Consider the following 20,907-nt stretch of genomic DNA (forward strand, 5'->3'; position numbering starts at 1 on the left):
GGAGAGAGCACTGTACCCTGTGGAGCCCCTGTGCTGCAGACTACCACATCAGACACACAGTCATGGAGCCTCACATACTGCGGTCTGTTAATGAGGTAGTCGATGATCCATGCAGCCAGGTGGCAGTCGACACCAGCTCCCTCCAGCTTCCCCTTAAGCAGTGATGGCTGGATTGTGTTGAAAGCACTGGAGAAGTCAAAGAACATGATTCTCACAGTGCTCCCAGCGCCCTCCAGGTGCAAAAGTGACCGGTGTAGCAGGTAAATGACAGCGTCATCCACACCGATGCCCGGTCGATATGCGAACTGCAGGGGGTCCATCTCTCTGTTCACCAAGTATCGGAGGTGGGAGAGAACAATCCTCTCCATGATCTTCATTAGGTGAGATGTTAAAGCTACTGGCCGAAAGTGGTTGAGCTCCCTGGGGTGCACAGTCTTGGGAACTGGAACCACACATTTTCCACAGAAGTGGAATTTTCTCCAGACTGAGGCTCAGGTTGAAAATGTACAGAAGAATCCCACAGAGCTGATCTGCACAGTCTTTAAGCAGTCTGGAGTTGATACCATCAGGGCCAGCAGCTTTCCTTGTCTTGATCCTCCTCAGCTCCTTCAACACCTGATCAGCTGTTATGGAGAGGCGAGGGGTGTAGCCGAGGTGTGAGTCCTGTAGAGTGAGGTCGGGGGTGGAGTGTGTGGATTGGTCTGGCAGGGATCGGAGGGGGGGTGATGTGGTGTGAGGAGGGAGCTGTTGGTGTCAAAGGTATTATGAGGGGAGAGGGTGGTGGTGGAGTGATATCACAGACTGGTCAGGACTATGGTGAGTGGGGGAGGGTGGGGTGGCACAGTCAAATCTGTTGAAAAAGAGATTCAACTCATTTGCCCAGTCTTGGCCCCCAGATACAGGGCCCCTCCCACTGTCCTTTGTGTGGCCAGAGATGGTTTTCAGGCCTCTCCATACCTCTCCGGTGTTGCTCCCCTTGAGGCGCTCCTCCAGCTTCCTCCTGTAGCTGTCCTTGCCTCTCCTTATCCCCCTCTTCAGCTCCCTCTGCACTCTCATCTCCTTGTTGCCAGATTTAAAAACCCTCTTGTTTACTAGGGCTTTTAGTTCAGAGGTCACACAGGGTTTATTGTTGGGAAAACACCATACCTTCCTGACTGGCACAGTGTTTTCAACACAGAAATTAACGTAATCCGTGATGCAGGTTGTCAGGCTATCAATGTCATCCCCGTGAGGTTCACACAACACATCCCAGTCCGTGGTGTCAAAGCAGTCCCTCAGTGCCATACTGGTCTCCTCAGACCAGCTCCTTACATACCTCTTGGTGGGAGGTTGTTTATTCACCATAGGTATGTATGTAGGGGACAAGTGAACCAGATTATGGTCAGAACGGCCCAGCAGGGGGAGGGGTGATGAACTATATATGCGTCCTTGGTGTTCACATACATTAAATCCAAAGTTCTCTTGTCTCTGGTGTGGCATTTCACATACTGAGTGAAGGTTGGGAGAGTGGAGGACAGGGAAGCATGATTGAAGTCACCGGAGATTAGTAGCAGGGACTGGGGGTGCGATGTCTGAAGCTTTGACACTGTAGTGTGTAAGAGCTCACAGGCTGCAGCAGCATCGGCCGCTGGGGGTACGTACACAGTTATCGCGATAACGTGCGAGAATTCCCTCAGGAGGTAATATGCCCGAATGCTAACTGCTAGCAGTTCAATGTTTTTACTGCAATACTGCTCCTTTACCCTGATGTGCCCCGGGTTACACCATCTGTCATTCACAAACATCGCTATACCCCCTCCTTTCCTCTTACCACTCTCCTTGGCTTTCCTGTCCGCTCTCACGAGTTGAAATCCGTCCAGAGTGACGTGTGAATCCGGTGAGAGTTCATTCAGCCAAGTCTCTGTGAAGCACATAAGGCTACACTCCCGGTACTCCCTCTGCAGCCTGGTTAGCGCCGTTAGCTCATCCATCTTATTAGGGAGAGATCTTACGTTTCCCATGATGACAGACAGTATACATGGTTTATGCCGTCTTCTCTTCTCCCGGCACTTCATTCCAGCTCTGCATCCCCTTCTCCTTTTCCTTAATTCCGCGGGGATCATCGGTCTTTCCACGGGGAGTACCTTGGTGTTGCTCAGTGCTAACAGCTGCTCCCAAGTGTAAACAATGGAGCCGTAGCTGAAAGGGTCCGCTGATGCCGATTTAAATAGCCCCAGAAAGAAAAAGAGAAAAATACAAATGCACAGTCTCACGAGTAGTACATCCCGAGGTGCACACTTCCGACTGAGACTAGTGCAGAAAGAAACACGAAAAAAGTACAAAAACATACCAAAACACAAACACGCTCAGAGCTACTGCAACTAGCTGCCACTCTTGCGGCACCATCTTTATTATTGAGTATTATTATTTAGAGTCACCAGTTAACCTAACCTGCATGTCTTTGGACTGTGGGGGAAACCAGAGCACCTGGAGGAAACCCACGCGGACACGGGGAGAACATGCAAACTCCGTACAGAAAGGCCCTCGCCGGCCATGGGGCTCGAACTCGGACCTTCTTGCTGTGAGGTGATAGTGCTAACCACTACACCACCGTGCCGCCCGTAGTAGAGCTTTTTTAGCTGTAATTTTCTTCAGGCAACAGATGCCGGACATCTTTGCTTGTACAGTATGTGAACAGTATGTACACAAAGTTTGCTTGTTCCCCGGGCATAGAATATCGATGGTTGCTTAGGTAAATGTGACATCAGTGCAAGGGTGCTCACCTGCGCACTTAAGTGTCATGATACCAGTGCAACAGCAAAGTGATTGAGGACGCTTGTTGTGATTGGGGATTTCCCAGGGGTATTTACGGTCTGCCTAAGTGGCAGCAAACCGGCCCAAAATACTGATTTTCCTTCAAAATATACCCCAAACATTGCAAAGGTAGAAATCTGATGTGATTTTTCAGCCTATGTCCAAGCAAAAAATAGCGTGTCGGCAAATTTAAAGCATGTCAGCATGAAATTAAAGCGTGTTTTATATGTATTATATATAAAACCATAATATATATATAATCCAGTAACTGACATTTCTGACACAATATGGCCAAAGGTTTCATTTGTTTTTATGCTTATTTTTGCTCTGCTAGGTGAAATAGATCCCAAAGAACTTGCACTCACTTTTTCAGCTATCTGCCTAGCTAGCGCACATGTAATAACTCTTTCAAACTAGAAAGTGGAGTTTTAAGTGACACACATAGATGAATGGAATGATATTAAATTATTATTAGAATGATATTATTATAATTACAGTTATATTAAATATAAGCAGTCCTGAAACTTGGCTTGTCCAATCAAATTAGTGCACTGGAATTAACTGTTGTATAAATGGATTTTCACACATTTCACACAATTTTTAGGGTCATAACTAAGGTTTTTGTTCTGTTGTTGATTGTCTGTCTGATTTATTGACTTTGTTTACCATGTTACTTTGCTCTTTGGATTTGCCTAATTCTGCCCATTTAGTGATTGCCTGACTTTTACCTGAGTTTTGACTTTGGACATTGGATTCTAGTGTGTTTACAGAAATAAGCAAAATTAACTGTCAATAGAACAATTTGAAGCTTGAAATTATCTATCTATCTATCTATCTATCTATCTATCTATCTATCTATCTATCTATCTATCTATCTATCTATCTATCTATCTATCTATCTATCTATCTATCACTAGTCGAAAGTTTATACACAGCAGCACATTATTTGATTTGTTTTACTTGAATTTTATTGTTGTTTTTTCCCCAAAATAAACATTTCAGTTTTGATTCTTGCAACACATTTCAAAAAAAGTTGGGACGGTAAAGTCTTTACCACTTTATAATGTTGCCATTCCTTCTCACAGCGCTTAAAAGATGTTTAGGGACTGAAGACACCAAGTGATGAAGCGTTTCAGGTGTCATTTTTTCCCAGTCTTTCTGCAAACAGGTCTTAAGGTGTGTAACAGTATGGGGGTCATCACTGTCATATTTTTCATTTCAAAATTCTCCACACATTCTCTATTGGGGACAGAGGGGACAGACACCCTCTTCTTCCACAGCCACGCCTTTGTAATATGAGCAGAATGTTGTTTTGCATTGTCTTGTTGAAATCTCCCTGGAAAACATGTCGTTTTGAAGGCAGTACATGTTCCAAAATCTCAATGTACTTTTCTGCATTAATGCTCCATCACAAAAGTGTAAGTTACCTTTACCAAGGGCACTGATACAACCCCATACCATGACAGACCCTGGCTTTTGGACTTGTTGCTGATAACAGTCTGGATGGCCCTTTTTGTCTTTGGTCTGGACCACATGGCATCTATTTCTTCCAAAAAAAAAAAAAGACCTGAAATACTGATTTGTTTGACCACAATACACATTTCCACTGTGTGATGGTCCATCTCAGATGCCTCTGAGCCCAGAGAAGTCGACGGCATTTCTGGACACAGTTAAACTAAGGCTTCCTTTTTGCCCAGTAAAGTTTTAACTGGTATCTGTGGCTGTAACTCTGTATTGTAGAGCTTGACAAAGGTTTGCCAAAGTAATCCCGAGCCCATGTGGTTATATCAGCTATAGATGAATGACAGTTCTTGATGCAGTGCCGTCTGAGGGATCAGAGATCACAAGTATTCAACTTAGGCTTGTGCCCTTTCCCTTTATGCACCAAAATTCCTCCAGATTCCTTGAATTGTTTAATTATATTATGCACAGTAGACGGTAAAATCCAAATCCCTTCATATCTTTCTTTGAGGAGCATTGTTTTTCAGCATCTCAATAATTTTCTCATGCATTTGTTGACAAGCTGGAGATCCTCAGCCCATCTTTGCTCCTTAAAGTCTAGGCCTTTCCTGGATACTGATTTAACAAATCATGAGTGCAATCATCTGTTGACATCACCTGTTTTAAATCACATTATTTAATTGTTTTCCCTCATTACTAGTCCTAAATTTGCCCCGTCCCAACTTTTTTTGGAATGTGTTACAGGCCTGAACCACAAGAATGGATGTATATTAACAAATGAAATGAAGTTGACCAGACAAAACACAAAATATCTTGGGTTCATACTATCTACAATGAAATACAAGTCAAAGTAAATTTAGAGATCACCGTTTTCTTTTTTCATTTACATTTTCCATACCATCCTATTTTTTTCTGATTTGAGGTTGTATTCATAGATCACTATATCTTTACTTGAGAGCAGATGAAAAGGTATCAACCATATGAGTTTCTGAGTGTCACTTGTCCTCTCATTCAACAGTTCACCATGTCAGGACAGGAACGTGTGAAGTTGTAGCATTACATCGATGCTGCAATAAGAACAAGATAGAGGAACGTTCTCAGACTGTCAAATGCTCCTGCTTTCCAGGACAAGTGGCTGGAACCACACGAGCAGCGCCTTCCTGTGTAGATGGTATGTTGTGGGATTTCATAAAAAATTGTTTACAGAGGTTGAAACATTTCTGATATTCAGACTAAGTTTCATCAGACTAACAGGGTTGAAAGAAACTTTCTGTACTGTTCCTGAATTTTCCCACTTCACTCACTGTTGGTGAAATACTATTCTGTGTGCATCTGTAAAATGTACAGTGGGGTCCAAAAGTCTGAGACTGCACATTCCTAGCATAGGCTCCAGATCCACCACAACTAGAATAAAGCAGTTACTGAATACAAATGAATAAATGAACAAGTTCATATTATACTATTCTCAATCTCACTATTTGTAGATGTTTTCATGAACATCTTGTTTGTCACATCAAGTATAAATGGCAATGGAGCTAATTTTGCGATCATGTAACAAGTGTATGTACCACTTCCCTGATGTAGGTGGAGTACAGAAGCATGGCAGGTGGGAGATGATATTCTCACACACGTTTATTGAGGCTTTTCAGCTTCACTTGCTCACTCTAGGACACACACGTGCGAACACACAGTCATGTTCTGGTCCGGGGAGCTCTCTTCTCTCTGCTCTCACTCCTTTTCTATGTTCCACCATCACTGCAACAAACACACCCACCCACACACAACATTAATTGACAAACAGGTGTAATGACTTGGCCACTTACCTTCCCTGACTCCACCCTCCATTCACAAACTGACGCTTGGGCTGCACCCCTGCTGCCACATACCTCCACTGCCTGACTCTGGCTGGGGAGCCATCCGGCCTGCAGTGGATTCCCCCTGATGGGACAGGAAGTCCGCCACCACCATCTGCGCCCCCTGCCTGTGGACCACCTTGAATTTAAATGGTTTGAGGGCGAGATACCAGCAGGTGATCCACACAATGGCATCCTTCATGCGGTGGAGCCACTGGAGGGGCACATGGTGCGAACAGAGGGTGAAAGGGCACCCCAGCAGGTAGTATCAGAGGGTGAGGACCACCCACTTGATGGCCAGGCACTCCATTTCGATGGTGCTGTACTTGCTTTCATGCATCGAGAGCTTGCGGCTGATGTACAGCATAGGATACTCCTCGCTCTCCACCTTCTGGGACAAAATGGCCCCCAACACTGTGTCCGATGCATCCATCTGTAAAATAAAAGGGAGAGAGAAGTCAGGGGAGTATAAAAGTAGCCCTCCACACAGTGCAGCTTTTACCTTGGTGAAGGCTTGTTGGCACTGCTCCATCCACTGGACCAGATCTGGTGCTCCCTTTTTAGTGAGATCAGTCAGACGTCCGAATAATTAGGTATGAACCTACGATAGAACTTCCAGACATCGCATTGCATAGTCCACCAGAACTAAAATAAAGTGATATCCCTATGCTGACTGATCTAATGGCCTGGCGAGATCCATCCCAATTCTCTTGAAAGGGGTCTCGATTAGAGGGAGAGGGCACAAAGGTGCTTTTGGAGTGGCCGTGGGATTTACTAATTAGCATTCGTGGCATGCCGCACACCACCGACAAAACATCCCCACGAATCCCTGGCCAATAGAACTGGGCCATTATTCAGGCTAGTGTTTTATCCTGCCCCAAGTATCCAGCCATGGGATTAAAGTGAGCCACATGGAATACAAGTTCCCTATGGCCCTTTGAGACTAACAACTGCGTTATCTGTTCACCGGTTTGAGTGTCCTGCATCACTCAATACAGCATATCCTTAATTATAGCATAATATGGGAAGGAGGGTGTCGCTTTTGGCTGGAGAGTTTGACCATCAATTGCTCTTACTTGGTCAAATGCATGATGCAGAGTCTTGTCTTGCAACTGCTCTAACGGGAAAACCTCGAGGGAATCCCTGAGAGAGGGAGGAGGGGCGAGCTGCTCCTCACTCCTTGTATTGTCCTGATGCGGTGCTGATGTAGACGGTTCTGTGACAGCTTCCCCAGTCAATGCCACACTGGGATCTCCCCATGACATACTAATGCAGGACCCACCCCTTACTATGTGTTCCATCAATCCTTTGAACCCCAGCCAATCAGTCCCCAAAATCAGCGAATGGGTGAGATGAGGATTAACTGCCACCTTTATTCTATGCTTTTCTCCCAGAAATAGAATGTGGATGGACACTAGTGGGTAGTTGTGAACATTCCCATGTACACACAGAACCTTCACCACTTGTGCTCTCCCCAATGCCTCATCTTGCATCAGGCTTTGGTGGAGTGAGGTCTGATTGCAACCGGAATCCACCAATGCATGATATGTATCCCCTTGCACACTTACCGGTATATGGTACGCTCCGGCCTGATTGGGGGCGGTCTCTGGTGCGTCGGAGATCCGGAGCACCGCTCCCACCTCCATTGTGAAACATTGACTCTGGAGATGTCCCGGCTCCCCGCAGCGCCAGCACACCGGCCTAGGCTTCCCCTCTGCACTAGTGTTATGGGCATCACTCACCTGAGGAGGAAAAAACACAGACACTGAAGGGGAAGATGGGAGGACACCATGGGTGTGACAGGCCGGCTGGGAGGGAGCTGGCCCACACCTCCATGGTGGGGGGGAACAGGGCGGGGAAGGGAAGAAGAGGGGGAAGGAGAGAGAAAAAGAGAAGAGGTGACATGTCCGCCTGCCGTTGGAACCACCACCAGATGGTCCTCCGACAATTCGATGGCTTGTTCCAGTGACGCTGGGCGATGACACTGGACCCACTCTGCCGTTCCTTCCGGAAGTCACGCAATGAACTGTTCCAGTGTCACCAGGTCGATGATTCCCCTGGCATCGCGGTCGTCTGCCCTCAGCCACTGCCGGCAGGTGTTCCAGAGCTGTTAGCCGAATGCGAACGGCTGGCCGACCTCCTCCAATTTCAGCGTTCAGAAGTGCTGACGATGTTGTTCTGGGGAGCAGCTGACATGCTGCAGGACGGCTCACTTCAAGTCAGCGTATACAAGCTGGCTGTTGGCAGGGAGCTGCTGTGCAGGGAGCTGCACCCTGCCAATCAATAGTGGAAGTAGGCATGCTGCTCAACCGGCTACCCCCATGCTTCGGCCGCTTGCTCAAAGAGCACTACGAAGGTTTCCGGATCATCTTCATCTTCATGAGGGTGATGTGGGGAGGGTCCGCTGCGGTGACAGTCGAGGACTCCGCTGATGTGAGCAGGTGCCGGAACGCCTGGTGATCTTCCTGCTGGGCCAGCATCAAGGCTTTGAAGTGTTGTTCTTGTTACTTCCAGAGGGTGATCAGCACTTGATGCTGCTTCTGCTGAGTGGTAGCAAGGGCATGGATGAGATCTTTAAATGGCGAGGACTCCATGGGATAGTTCCCTTCCATACTCCTGGGGTTCGGCACCATTGTACAACTTCCCTGATATGGGTGGAGTACAGAAGCATGACAGGCGGGAGATGATATTCACACACGTTTATTGAGGTGTTTCAGCTTCACTTGCTCACTCTAGGACACACACATGCACATGCGTGCACACACACACACACACACACACGCGCGCACACAAAACATTAACTGACAACAGGTGTAATGACTTGGCCACTCACCTTCCCTGACCCTGCCCTCCATTCACAAAATGTTGCTTGGCCATGCCCCTGCAGTAATTATATATTAGTGTTGTAGTCAAGACCACTTAAACTGAGACCAAGTTATGACCAAGACCAGAGTGCATCAAGACTAAGACAAGACCAAGTCTTTGAGGGGTTGAGATCAAGTCAAGACCACACCTAAGCCTATGGGCCATGGCCTAAAAGTTAGAGAAGCAGCTTGGGAACCAAAAGTTTGCTGGTTCAATTCCCTGGACCAGCAGGAATGACTAAAATACCCTTGAGCAAGGCACCTAACCCCCAACTGCTCCCCAGGCTGCTCTGGGTATGCTGTACCCATGCCTGTAATGTAAGACCAAGGCAGGGCCTCGTCAAGACCAGGACCACACCAGTGTGTGTGAAGGGGGGGTGGGGAGGGGTGACAGCCATTAACAGTAATGACAATTTTGAATTAGTGACGAGTCACGTCATTGGTTGCATTTGAAGCAGGAGGTTTTACATCCCATCAGAGTAATGATGTTAACAAATAAATCAGACAATGCACAGGCAATTTATTGAAATGCCAACAACTGTTGTCTTGACTGGTCTTGAAAGAAAATCCTGAGAATCTGTGTCTGAGACTGAAACAAGACCAAGTAAAAATGCGATCGATTCTGAGACGAGACTGAGACCTTCAAAAAGTGGGCTTGAGACTGGTCTCAAGTACTCCAACACTATTATATATACACATTTGCTAGCTGGTGGAGGTTGGATGATAAAAATGTGTTCAAATGTGCGAAAGTTGCCTGTCTAATGTTCATATGTTTTCCTGCTGCTTGTTTTGTTTTCCTTCTGATTATTTATCAAAACATAACTTTGTTATTCATTTCCAGCTGTAATGTATGACACATTTGGTGCTAAAACAAACCTTTACTATGTGTCACAAGTTATGCATTGGTGAATATTTGTAGAATATGTATGTATCATACATAGAGGGACTTTTTCCCTCAAAAATTCTGGATACATTTTTGAAAGCTAGAACATCTGGGAAATGACATTTACTTAAAGGAGGAGCATAAATGTTACTCACTGGATCAGTTTCATTAGGAATATGGATGATAGAAAACGATCAAAATTATTCTTAGAACAAAATTATTCTTAGCAAAACAAACAAACCCCAATATCCACATACATTATATTTGTATTACTATAAAATCATGGGCTGGGGCAATAGCGCTAAGTTTTAATCAGCTTGGCATTGCATGCACTGTATGTATTTTACAGTAGAAGCTTTGGTCACTCCTTAAGTGTGTAATTGATAAAAAGAACAGTTGAAGTTGCCATCTTTTTTTTATTTTTTATCTTTGACTCCCAAGTGCCCTTCTATAGTTGAGATAGTAGAGGAAATCAGAGAATAACTTAATTCAAGAAAACCCAGATGGGCCCCTCAGTGCTGTCTGACCTATTCAATGACATTTTGTGTCTGACATTCCCTGCAAATTAAAGCATAGCATTAATGTGCTCACTGCAGGAAATCTTGACAAAACGATCAGTGCTTAACCTTTTAATTATCTCAACTACATATTTAGATATTGCACCTTTTCCTATGCTGTATGCAAGAGAGTGGTGTATTACAAGGGCTTTCTCTAATGTGAATCCCTGAAAGCTAGAAAGCTAAAACCATTTCCATTAATGTAAATCATGTCATCAATTGTTCCAGCTCTAGGTAGCTGTAAAGAACATAAAATAAAGCATGGAATTCATGTCACCTCAATAGAAACCAGAAAACCCACTCAGCTCAAAATAGTAATGTTCTCCCATGAACTTACATCATCTTGTATTGTGTCTTGTATCTCTGAATCAGTATTTGGAAGGACTCTGAAAGAGTACATTTATCCTCCTACAGCCTCCATAGTGGAGCAGAAGTGGTGGTGTCAGATGCACCCCTGCCTGGATGGAGAGGAGTGTAAAGTTCTGCCTGACCTTAAAGGTTGGAGCTGCGCCACAGGGAACAAGATCAAGACCACAAAGGTGTGTGAGAAAACAATCGCGCATATATATATATATATATATATATATAAATAAATAAATTTGATTTACACAACATGCCTGCCACTTTAAAGGTGCAAATTGTTGTTTTATTGTGATACAAACAATAATTAAGATGAAAAAAAAAACCCCAGAAATCTGGAGTGTGCATAGATATTCACCCCCTTTCATATGAAACCCCTAAATAAGAGCTGGTCCAACCAATTCACTTCATAAGTCACATAATTAATTGATTAAGATTCACCTGTGTGCAATCAAAGTGTCACATGATCGGTCACATGATGTCTGTATAAATCAACCTGTTCTGGAAGGACCCCGACTCTGCTACACTACTAAGCAAGCAACATGAAAACCAAGGAGCCTCCGAACAGGTCAGAGACAAAGTTGTGGAGAAGTATAGATCAGGGTTGGGTTACAGAAAACTATCCCAAACTTTGAATATCCCAGGGAGCACCATTAAATCCATTATAGCAAAATGGAAAGAATATGGCACCACTACAAACCTGACAAGAGAAGGCTGCCCACCAAAACTTACAGACCGGGCAAGGAGGACATTAAACAGAGATGCAATGAAGACACCAAAGATAAACACTGTAGGAGCTGCAAAGATCCACAGCAGAGATGGGAGTATCTGTTCATAGGACCACTTTAAGTCGTACACTCCACAGAGTAGGGCTTAATGAAAAAGCGACCAGAAAAAAAGTAATTGCCTAAGAACACACATTTGGAGTTTGCCTAACATGTGGCAGACTCCCCAAACACATAGAAGATTCTCTAGTCAAATAAAACTAAAATTGAACTTTGTGGCCATCATGGGAAATGCCACTTGTGGTGCAAACCCAACACCCTGAGAATACCATTCCTACAGTGAAGCATGGTGGTGGCAGCATCATGCTGTGGGGATGTTTTTCATCTGCAGGGACAGGAAAGTTGGTCAGGACTGAAGGAAAGATGGATGGCACTAAATACAGGGCAATTCTGGAGGAAAACCTGTTTGAGTCAGCCAGAGGTTTGAGACTGGGATGAAGGTTCGCGTTTCAGCAGGACAATGACCCTAAACATACTGCTAAAGCTACACTGGAGTGGTTTAAAGGGAGACATTTAAATACCTTGGAATGGTCTAATCAAAGCCCAGACCTCAATCCAATTGAGAATCTGTGGCATAACTTGAAGATTTCTGTACACCAACGCAACCCATCTAACTTGAAGGAGTTGGAACAGTTTTGCCTTGAGGAATGGGCAAAAATACCAGTGGCTAGATGTGCTAAGCTAATAGAGACATACCCCAAGAGACTTGCTGCTGTAATTGCAGCAAAAGGTGGCTCTACAAAGTATTGACTTTAGGGGGTGAATACCTATGCCCACTCCAGATTTCTGTTTGTTCATCTTAATTATTGTTTGTGTCACAATAAAACAGTTTTCACCTTTAAAGTTGTAGGTATGTTGTGTAAATCAAATGTTGCTAACCCCCCACAAATCCATTTGAATTCCAGCTTGTAATGCAACAAAACAGGACAAATGCAAAGGGGGATGAATACTTTTGCAAGGGAGTGTATATTTCTCTCCACATTTCACTGGATATGAGCAAATGTGTGCTCTGATTGGCTACTCTACTACTTGGATATATGCTAATATACCGTGAGTAGAGAAAAACAAAATGGCGGAGCGTCTTGCTGAACCAGACGAGGACAAAATAAAAATTATGTGAAAACAACCCCCCCCCCCCAAAAAAAAAAACAAGCAACAAAATATGGAATAAAAGTATTTGATAGTAAGAACGTATTTTTTATTATTTTTCAAGAATTATTATTGTAGCATTGTTCACAAATTGCTGTCATTTTGCTGGTTTGTTTAAATTCTAAGCGGAAATAATTTTGTCAGACATTTTGTATAAAGTTTTTATCGAATTTGCTAAAAATAAAAATGCTCTGTTTCTCAAAATCAATCCAGTGAATGTGGATAGAATAAAACAATTATTCCACTCAATCTCATTGTACATGACCCAGTGCTGCGCGCCTCATTGGCTATCAGCTCATGTACGACTCGATTTTTTGTAATAACTTATACATTTTTATTTATATATATATATAGCAGCATGATGGTGTAGTGGTTAGCACTGTCGCTTCATGGCAAGAAGGTTCTGGGTTTGAACCCATTGGGGGCCTTTCTGTATGGAGTTTGCATGTTCTCCCCGTGTCTGCATGGGTTTCCTCTGGGTGCTCCGGTTTCCCCCACAGTCCAAAGATATGCAGGTTAGGTTAATTGGTGGCTCTAAATTGACCGTAGGTGTGAATGTGAATCGTTGTTTATCTCTGTGTCAGCCCTGCGATAATCTAGCGACTTGTCCAGGGTGTACCCCGCCTCTCGCCCATAGTCAGCTGGGACAGGCTCCAGCTTGCCTGCGACCCTGTAGAACAGGGTAAGTGGCTACAGATAATCTCATCTCATCTCCTCTAGCCGCTTTATCCTGTTCTACAGGGTCACAGGCAAGCTGGAGCCTATCCCAGCTGACTACGGGCGAAAGGCGGGGTACACCCTGGACAAGTCGCCAGGTCATCACAGGGCTGACACAGACACAGACAACCATTCACACTCACATTCACACCTATGGCCAATTTAGAGTCACCAGTTAACCTAACCTGCATGTCTTTGGACTGTGGGGGAAACCGGAGGAAACCCACGCGGACACGGGGAGAACATACAAACTCCGCACAAAAAGGCCCTCGCCGGCCACGGGGCTCAAACCCAGACCTTCTTGCTGTGAGGCGACAGCGCTAACCACTACACCACTGTGCCGCCCCGGCTACAGATATATATAAACTAACTCCTGTCGAATTTTTATCACAGTTCTTTTGATTTCTTGATTCTGATTTGTTAAAGTGATGATTAATTTTTTATAACAGAAGATCTGACTGTAATTTTATATTAATGCACTTATTCTAAAAAATGCTGGGCTGTTTTTAACCCAGACGCTGGGTACATATTGGACCAACACAACGCAGAATTATCTTCACACGGCAAAATGAGTTATGGATTTAACCCAGCAGGTTGAGTTACAGATTTAACCAAATTTTCGGGTAACTTTACCAAGATTGTTAAGTTTAATTTACAACCCCGATTCCAAAAAAGTTGGGACAAAGTACAAATTGTAAATAAAAACGGAATGCAATAATTTACAAATCTCAAAAACTGATATTGTATTCACAATAGAACATAGACAACATATCAAATGTCGAAAGTGAGACATTTTGAAATTTCACGCCAAATATTGGCTCATTTGAAATTTCATGACAGCAACACATCTCAAAAAAGTTGGGACGGGGCAATAAGAGGCTGGAAAAGTTAAAGGTACAAAAAAGGAACAGCTGGAGGACCAAATTGCAACTCATTAGGTCAACTGGCAATAGGTCATTAACATGACTGGGTATAAAAAGAGCATCTTGGAGTGGCAGCGGCTCTCAGAAGTAAAGATGGGAAGAGGATCACCAATCCCCCTAATTCTGCGCCGACAAATAGTGGAGCAATATCAGAAAGGAGTTCGACAGTGTAAAATTGCAAAGAGTTTGAACATATCATCATCTACAGTGCATAATATCAAAAGATTCAGAGAATCTGGAAGAATCTCTGTGCGTAAGGGTCAAGGCCGGAAAACCATACTGGGTGCCCGTGATCTTCGGGCCCTTAGACGGCACTGCATCACATACAGGCATGCTTCTGTATTGGAAATCACAAAATGGGCTCAGGAATATTTCCAGAGAATATTATCTGTGAACACAATTCACCGTGCCATCCGCTGTTGCCAGCTAAAACTCTATAGTTCAAAGAAGAAGCCGTATCTAAACACGATCCAGAAGCGCAGACGTCTTCTCTGGGCCAAGACTCATTTAAAATGGACTGTGGCAAAGTGGAAAACTGTTCTGTGGTCAGACGAATCAAAATGTGAAGTTCTTTATGGAAATCAGGGATGCCGTGCCATTCGGACTAAAGAGGAGAAGGACGACCCAAGTTATCATCAGCGCTCAGTTCAGAAGCCTGCATCTCTGATGGTATGGGGTTGCATTAGAGCGTGTGGCATGGGCAGCTTACACATCTGGAAAGACACCATCAATGCTGAAAGGTATATCCAGGTTCTAGAGCAACATATGCTCCCATCCAGATGACGTCTCTTTCAGGGAAGACCTTGTATTTTCCAACATGACAATGCCAAACCACATACTGCATCAATTACAGCATCATGGCTGCATAGAAGAAGGGTCCGGGTACTGAACTGGACAGCCTGCAGTCCAGATCTTTCACCCATAGAAAACATTTGGCGCATCATAAAACGGAAGATACGACAAAAAAGACCTAAGACAGTTGAGCAACTAGAATCCTAAATTAGACAAGAATGGGTTAACATTCCTATCCCTAAACTTGAGCAACTTGTCTCCTCAGTCCCCAGACGTTTACAGACTGTTGTAAAGAGAAAAGGGGATGTCTCACAGTGGGAAACATGGCCTTGTCCCAACTTTTTTGAGATGTGTTGTTGTCATGAAATTTAAAAATCACCTAATTTTTCTCTTTAAATGATACATTTTCTCAGTTTAAACATTTGATATGTCATCTATGTTCTATTCTGAATAAAATATGGAATTTTGAAACTTCCACATCATTGCATTCTGTTTTTATGTACAATTTGTACTTTGTCCCAACTTTTTTGGAATCGGGGTTGTACATAATTGTATCCAAATATTTTAGGTTTCTAGCAGACAGTTATTGTTAACCTTTGGCAGTGCTTATATTTTCACATGCAAATTAGTTTTGTGGCAAGCTTCTGGCTAACTTTGTGGAAAACTTATGGCTAACAGTCTACTCTAAATTCTATTTGTTGCCACTGGTTTGCTAAAATATTGAATATTTGCAGCAAATTTATATTTCATGTGTTTCTGGCAAATATTTCTGTGAGGCTAAACCTCTCAAAAATAAATAAATAAATAAATAAATAAATAAATCCACTGTTGATTAAACACAATGCAATAGATTTAATAAATACAAGTGAATCAACCACAGCAAAAACACACAGTGTAACAAATTTCCCTGTTAAATTACAGTAAACTACAGGCAGCTAAGGTCACCGGCATTACAGTACCTACACTGTAGAGTAACAGTTTAATCTACAATAACAGCTTACAATACTAAAATATTTTTTAAAAAAACATTAAAATAAATGTGCTGTTTAAAATATGTGCTTTGCAATATAATGCTGTATTCTGATCTACAGTTTCTCACAGTTCTATTAAAAGCTAATTACGCAATACATAAAAGGCTAAATAATTACAAAAATGCACATAAAGCTAAATGTAATAAACATACCAGGATTAAAAAAAATGTTAAGATGGTATGTATTTAAATAGATTATTTATTAAATAAAATGGTGTAGTGGTTAGCATGGTTGCCTCACAGCAAGAAGGTTCTGGGTTCAAACCCAGCGGTCGGCGAGGGCCTTTCTGTGTGGAGTTTGCATGTTCTCCCCGTGGGTTTCCTCCGGGTGCTCCGGTTTCCCCCACAGTCCAAAGACATGCAGTTAGGTTAACGTGGGGCGGCCTTGGGCTGAAGTGCCCTTGAGCAAGGTACCGAACCCCTGACTGCTTCCCGGGTGCTCTAGTGTGGCTGCCCACTGCTCTGGGTGTGTGTGCGCGCGCGTGCATGTGCTCACTGCTTCAGATGGGTTAAATGCAGAGGATGAACTTCACTGTGCTTGAAGTGTGCATGTGACAAATAAAGGTTTCTTCTTCTTCTTCAAAAAAAAGACAACATGATCACAACCTCAGAGTAAAAACACTGCCCGAGCTCTCTGAACCTCTGGAAATATGGAAAAAGTGAATTGGCAGCTGAACAAAATGTTGTAGGCACATACTGTAAGTACATGTAAAGAGGAGACTTTTTTTTTGGGGGGGGGGGGGTTGTCAGTCAAATCCAACTAAAATGTCCCTTCAACAACCAAATTATAATTTTGTATTTAAAAAAAAAAATCTAATTATCATGTTCAAAATCCTTCATAAATTCCTGTGTGCATTTGTGTGAGCATGTGTGAAAACTCTCTTGCCTGAATGAAGTACCACTGAAAGTCCATGAGATTCTTCAGGAGAGTGGCGACATGAGAGATTTCTGGTCAATTTCTTGTTTACCGTCTTCTTTGAGACCATCTTGCCCCAGCTAGTTAATCCCAGTGAGGTGTCTGCAAACACAGCTGTATACAACAGCAATTACTGGGTCACTTTTAGATTAGGGAAATGAGTCATGCAAAGAACAAAAAAGAAAGATAGATTGAAGGAACAAGTTATCTTACCTCTAATATGTACTGATCTCAGTACCAGAGGCTGCTCCTGTCCTGTAAACTGAACATGTAGAAGGCCTACACTGTGAACAACATTGTAAGCCCAGTCAGGAACGTAGGTAGAATACCTTAGAAACAACATGACACTTAAGACTAATCATCCAGCCTTGAATGACCAGCTCCATTCCACCTGACACTTTTAATTAAAAACAAACAAACAAACAAACAAACAAACAAACAAAACACATTGTTTTAATTATTTATTAAAAGTAGACTGCCTTTCAGATTTTTCAAGTTTGTCATAAAAAGAATTTTCCCTGACACCCAATTATTTTTGTTTAGTGGACCGAAAACTACTGAATTCGAATCAGACTTCCAATTTTATTAGTTTTTTTTTTTTTTTAAATAGAACAATTAATGAATTTAGGGCCACATGGCTCTAAATTCTCCACTATTTTTTCCTGCTTCACCATGACCCAATTCAAGATACTACATCATGCATCATGTGGTGGGCTTTCCCCATTCGCGCAAGGCATTGTGGGATACAAATTTGAAACAGGAGAGTAAAATGGAGGACGTGAGTGTGCAAATGAAAGTGAAAGACTGACTACAGTAACAGAAAGTGAGAAGAAAAGGCGTTATGTTGCAAAGGAAAGGAAACGCAGAACCAAACTAATAAATATCAGCGCTCAGCGAGCACCTCTGTGTGATCAGCTGTTCGTTTAGTGACAGAATGATGTAACTGTCAGTGCACAGTCAAAGTAAATTTGCGCATGGACATGGACTTCCTCTGTCTGCTTGACTGCGTGCAGCAAGCGATTTCATGCACGTTATTTACTAGGGAATCCCCTCAAATTAAATAACTTCCCTGACACAGAATGGCCTGATATTTTGTGAGATATTACTGAAATAAACATATAAACAGAAATAAACAATGATCAAATTTCAGAGGGAACTACATTTCACCAGGGCCGCGTTAACCCTTGCCGAGGCCCTGGGCAGACACCCCCCCCAAGGCCCCACCCCCGCCTGTTGTCAACTGCGCTCAGCAAATTCACCCCCTTCAGACGTGCCTGTCTAACTAGACACAGAAACTTAAATAATGACAGTGGCACAATTAAAAATACTATTGAACAATAAAACTTTATATCCATCAACACCTATTTAATCGAGAAAAAGCAATGGTGAAATAGGCAATTGCATGGTGAAAAAATCCATCAGACATCACGGTTAACAAGTCTGGTTAACTAAAGTTTAGCCTCAAGAAGCCTTTGAATGAGTGAGTCAATGAACAACATGTCAAGAACATAACCTAGGCCTACAACAGTTTCTTTAGTATTCAGAACAAGAACATTCATTTGGTATATAACCGTTCGTTTTCATTTTGGAATCCAGGCGACTTTTAACTTGTGAAAACAAAGGGCGATAACAAAGAAAGAAAAATATCTTGCTAGAGGTCTGCGCGGGACAGAATTTTCAGTCCCGCTCCCGCCCACTCCCGCATTGTGCAGTCCCGCTCCCGCAAAGAATTATGATTTTCAGTCCTGCTTCCACCCGCGCCTGCCATATTTTGTCCCGCTCCCGCCCGCAAATCCTGCATGATGCAGACGTTTGCGTTATTTCTCACGAAAGTTCTTGTCATTGGCTTGGGGAATTAAACATGGTGAGCTTAGCTGAGCTCTCCACTGACCGATCCTTCACCTAGTGCACGTAGCAAGGGTGCGCGTTGCCAGGCGGCATGCGCAGCTGAGGCTTTACAGAGATACCCAACACACCTACCAAAATCTACAGTGGATATTAAGAATGTTGTACATTGCATATAGCTTATATGTCACTCCTCACATTTACATTCTAGGAAATAAAAGTAGGCCTATAAGAAATTAATATAATTTAAAGACACAGCGTGATGGTGCCCCGCCCCCTACTTTGAGTGGATTTGAGCATAAATATCTACAGCTCACGTTCAGGGGTGCATTTCAAGCAATGTACCTCTTTTTAAAGCAGCACTTACTTCTGAAGCACTGTGAGCTTCACTAGAGGAGCTCTGCTCTTCTGCCATGATCGGAGATCTCAAACACGGAAGAGCGGAAAGGAATCGGAAACGTACGCGAGATTAGACCACATCCGCAAATTTAGGCATCTTAAAATGTTTTTATTAATGCCAAATAAAATATCCAGCACAAATTATATATGATAGACATAAATTAATAATTTATAAATTTTATTTTAAAACACGTTTTTAGTTAGCGGGACTGCAGCTTATCACCTCTCCCGCCCGCTCCCGCATTGTGCACTCCCCCTCCCGCCCGCAATGAGCTTTCAAAATTTGTCCCGCGCCGCACTGCTTTGCATCGGGTCCCGCGGGAATGCAGGGCTCTATATCTTGCTTCTCAGAAATAAATCTCAAAATGTTAGGCTATGTGAAACATTTCATCCTTTCACACACGTAATGTCCCAAACAGCAGTGGCACACAGCTTTGCGCATTCAGTTTGACAGCCATGGGTCAACTTACAAGGGCACTTTCCTACTTTTCTGGAAAACTAAGTCATTAATTAAATCATTGAACTCAAGCTGGTGTAACGTGTGAAGACATGGTGGACAGTGATCATATTGACAATGACGGGTGATTTATGCGAAGGGACAAGGTGGGCTTCCTTACGGGTGGCGAAATGCATCAAAAATGTTATCAATATGATCAAAACTTCTGAAAATATTGTTTCATATTTTCCGATCTCGCTACCTCCGAGGCCCCCTAGTGGCCGAGGCCCTGGGCAGCTGCCCATGAAGCCCATTAGGATAACGCATCCTTGCATTTCACTGATTTTATGAAATCAAAAGACTGTCTCGCTTTAAGGTCACATTGGATCATTAATTTAAAGCACCACTTTTGAATTTAGCTGCTAATCAGTGAATGAGTCTGAATGAGTGATGTGTCCAGGTTTACAGCTAAAAAAGATGAAATATTTTCTCAAATCACTGAATTTTACTGAAACACCACATTATTTAATAGATTACATTGTTTCGTTGAATAAAACAAATTGATAAAATAAACATACTCTATTCTAAATCATGTTATTTCATGTTAGCTAGCTACTAAACAAAGATTAGCATTAGCAAACCAGTCATCTCTCACATTCAAATCTAAAACTAACTTCATCATGTAGTATTGGTTTTCTTAGCTAGACATGTAATCTCTTCATCAATCCAAACTTCCACACATACCGTAGCAAAGCAGCAATTTATTTTAATGAGGCATCTTTCCTTGTTAACGGTGGAGAGACTGAATCCTGAGGAATGTTTCCACAGCAGCAGCGTTTGACCAACAGACCAACTGCAGCGAGTTCAGTAAAGTTGGAAAGAAAGATATTCATAGAGTTGAAGTTTCCAGATCAATAAACCATAAGTGAAACTTTTTTTTTAAATCAAACAAACAAACAAACAAACAAATAAACACACACACACACACACACACACACACACACACACACACACACACACACACACACACAATGCCTCTTTCCAACCGTAGTAAGGTACACAAGGTACAACCTCATTTTCACCCAAATGCACCATCCTCCGAGCTGGAGAAAGAACACCAGTGTCTGTGCAGCCAGCTGTGAGA

General features: G+C 43.0%; 1 protein-coding gene across 3 annotated transcripts in view; it reads left to right on the forward strand.

Annotated features, from left to right (window-relative positions):
- LOC132870054 (chemokine-like protein TAFA-2) overlaps positions 1-20,907 on the forward strand; it is a 158,968-nt gene that overhangs the window by 89,997 nt on the left and 48,064 nt on the right. For all 3 annotated transcript variants that reach the window (XR_009651049.1, XM_060903598.1, XM_060903599.1), the window contains exons 3-4: positions 5,273-5,425; positions 10,826-10,950. Coding sequence is in view for 2 of the 3 variants with exons in the window: in XM_060903598.1 (XP_060759581.1) it covers positions 5,273-5,425; positions 10,826-10,950 (278 nt within the window). In the remaining variant the exon portion in view is untranslated. The remainder of the gene's footprint in view (positions 1-5,272; positions 5,426-10,825; positions 10,951-20,907) is intronic.

This window comes from Neoarius graeffei, chromosome 21, assembly GCF_027579695.1.
Source record: "Neoarius graeffei isolate fNeoGra1 chromosome 21, fNeoGra1.pri, whole genome shotgun sequence".
Taxonomy (NCBI): Eukaryota; Metazoa; Chordata; class Actinopteri; order Siluriformes; family Ariidae; genus Neoarius; species Neoarius graeffei.